We start from the raw sequence: 2628 nt of genomic DNA on the forward strand, positions 1-2628 counted from the left end.
GTGTGGAAAAATTTAATGACGTCAGGATATAAAACCATCGAACCTGAAATGTCAAATTAAAAAAATATTCATATGAATACGAACGATGGCGGAGAAGAAGGTGAGCGACGGTGGCGGTGACGGTGGAAAAAACCGGAAACGTTAACAACAACAAAAAAACCGTTAAAATTTTTTTTTTTTTGGGATACGTTTCAGACTTCCACAGAGCCATATTTTTTTCCCCTTCTTTTCACATATATTTATTTTAATTCGGTAACAAAGCAGACGCCAGACAGAATGGAAACCTTTATGTTTCCTCCCTAATTCCACGACGTTCGAAAAAAAAAATTTTTTTTTACTTTTTTCCACGTTTTCCAAAAGTTTTTTTTTTTTTCCGGAATTATTAATAATAATAATAATGATTGAAAATATTTACGCATAACCTTATTCAAATATTTTTTTTTCTTCGGTTTCTTTTCATTAATAATAATAATAATAAACGAGGTAGGCTAGTGACACGAATCGTCGATTTGCCTGGAGACTAAATTTTTATTTATTATTGTTTATAAATAGATAAACATTAATTATGTGATAATAATTTTTGTTGATAACGAGAAAACTTTATTCTGAATCGTAGAAGGAAAAAGAATAATTGATGAGAAGTGGAAACGGAAACGGAAGAGGAACAGGAAGAGGAGGAGGAAGAAAAAGGTGATTCTCTTCAACGTCTGTCTGGAATGGTAAAATCACGTACGGAGCCCTCTTACGACAGCGAGTCTAAGCACGATTCTACTGACACGAAAAAACAATGCAACAAACGAAACGTTAACATAATCGCCTGATAACGATCACGTGATAAGATGTATGTCATATTCCCGAGGGAAATTTAGAATGGATAAATTACGAACGGGTACGCATATGTTTTCATTGATAATAGAATATCGAGCGACATTTTTTCCAAAACAAAATTCAAATATTATAAATTATTAAAAAAAAAACAAAAAAAAACCTTAATACGATCCTGAATGATGATCGTTAACCGGAACGATCGTAAACCTGTTAACAAACTTTTAAAAAATAAAAAAAGTAAAAAGAAAACATGGATGTCACATTTTGAAATCGTACGAAGACTAAGTAACAACATTTAAACTAAATACGAAGTATATTTTTTTAACGTTAAAAAAACCGTAATGGGAATTATAAAATGAACTTGTTTTATTTAACGAAACGTGTGAAAAAAAAGTTTTTTTTAAAATTACGAATAAAAAAAAAAAATTTTTTTTTTTTCCCGAGTTGTAAATGTAACGACGAACAAAAGACTTTCGCAAAATTTGTTTTGTAAATATTTTTAATTACTTTTATTTTTGCTTAATTGAATCATTTAGTAATAGTAATAATAATAATAATAAAAATAATAAATAATGGTGAAAGGACTCAAACAAAATAAGAAAAAAAGGATAACGATAGAAAAGAAAAAGGAAGTTGTTAAAAATTACGAAAGCGGAGTATCCGTAACGGATCTATCGAAACTCTTCGGCATAGCAAAATCGACAATATCGACGATACTTCGGAAAAAAGATGCGATAAAAACGGCGGATGTCGCGACGGGTATAACGGTCATAACAAAACAAAGACCGAAAATGTTGGACGAAGTTGAAAAATCACTAATAAAATGGATAGAAGAGAATAAAACGTGTAAGAACACGACGAGCGATGCTGCAGTTTGCGAAAAAGCGAGACAATTGTATAAAGATTTACTCAAGGGAAAATTAGAGTCGACGGAAAATCATAAAGAATTCAAAGCGAGCAGAGGATGGTTTAAAAAATTTAAAAAACGTACGGGTTTACTCATCAAACCTGATTACAATAAAATTCAATTGGAAAATTCAAATGATGATTTGTTCGAAACCGATGACGTCGTCATCAAATCCGAAAACGTTTTCTTCAATTGGGACATTGATATCGATGGAGGAACGGCTACGACCACGACGACGGCTACGGCAACTATGACCATGACGAGAAATGAAATATTCAAAGAGAATAATTCATTTGTTTACGAAAATAATAATAATAATGATTACGTTCGTTATGCGAACACATCAACGGGGATTAAAAAAGACGAACCCAAACGTTTGTTAAAATACAAGAGGAAAAAAATAACGCCGTATTCAATCGTCGTGAAAGACATGTTGAACAAATGGAACGATTTGGAAAAATTCACGAGAGAATTTCATCCGGATAAGGATTTGGCGGGAAAAACGATTAACGTATTCAACGTCAACGTCATGTCTCATTTCGCGAGAATTCTTCAAAAGCGAAAACAATCTCCCGCGTCCAATTCGATTAACGTAATTAATTCAATTAACGTCGAAAGAAAAATTGTAAACAAATCCGAATAAACAATAACAGTAACGACGACGACGACGACGACGATCACGTGATCGACGTGGACGAAGAAATGATTTTTTTTTTTACGCGCGTTCGACAATTTAAATTTGCGCCCGCGCGACAATTCACTATTTTTAATTAGTTCAAAAAAAACAAAATGTATGACCGATTTAATTATTTTAAAAAAAAAAAAAAAATATATAAAAAATTATCACGCTCATGTTTTTCTAATGCAAAACATTAGTTTTTTTAAAGAATTTT

General features: G+C 31.7%; 1 protein-coding gene across 1 annotated transcript; it reads left to right on the top strand.

Annotated features, from left to right (window-relative positions):
- Positions 1–843: 843 nt before the first annotated feature.
- Phum_PHUM451900 (uncharacterized protein) lies at positions 844–2378 on the top strand (the record flags this gene model as incomplete). Its single annotated transcript, XM_002429763.1, has 2 exons — positions 844–889; positions 1411–2378. 2 exons carry the CDS (start codon positions 844–846, stop codon positions 2376–2378), a joined length of 1014 nt encoding a protein of 337 aa, XP_002429808.1.
- Between the last annotated feature and the right edge of the window lie 250 nt (positions 2379–2628).

The sequence above is a fragment of the Pediculus humanus genome, genomic scaffold, assembly GCF_000006295.1.
Source record: "Pediculus humanus corporis 1103172108222 genomic scaffold, whole genome shotgun sequence".
NCBI classification, from domain to species: domain Eukaryota; kingdom Metazoa; phylum Arthropoda; class Insecta; order Psocodea; family Pediculidae; genus Pediculus; species Pediculus humanus.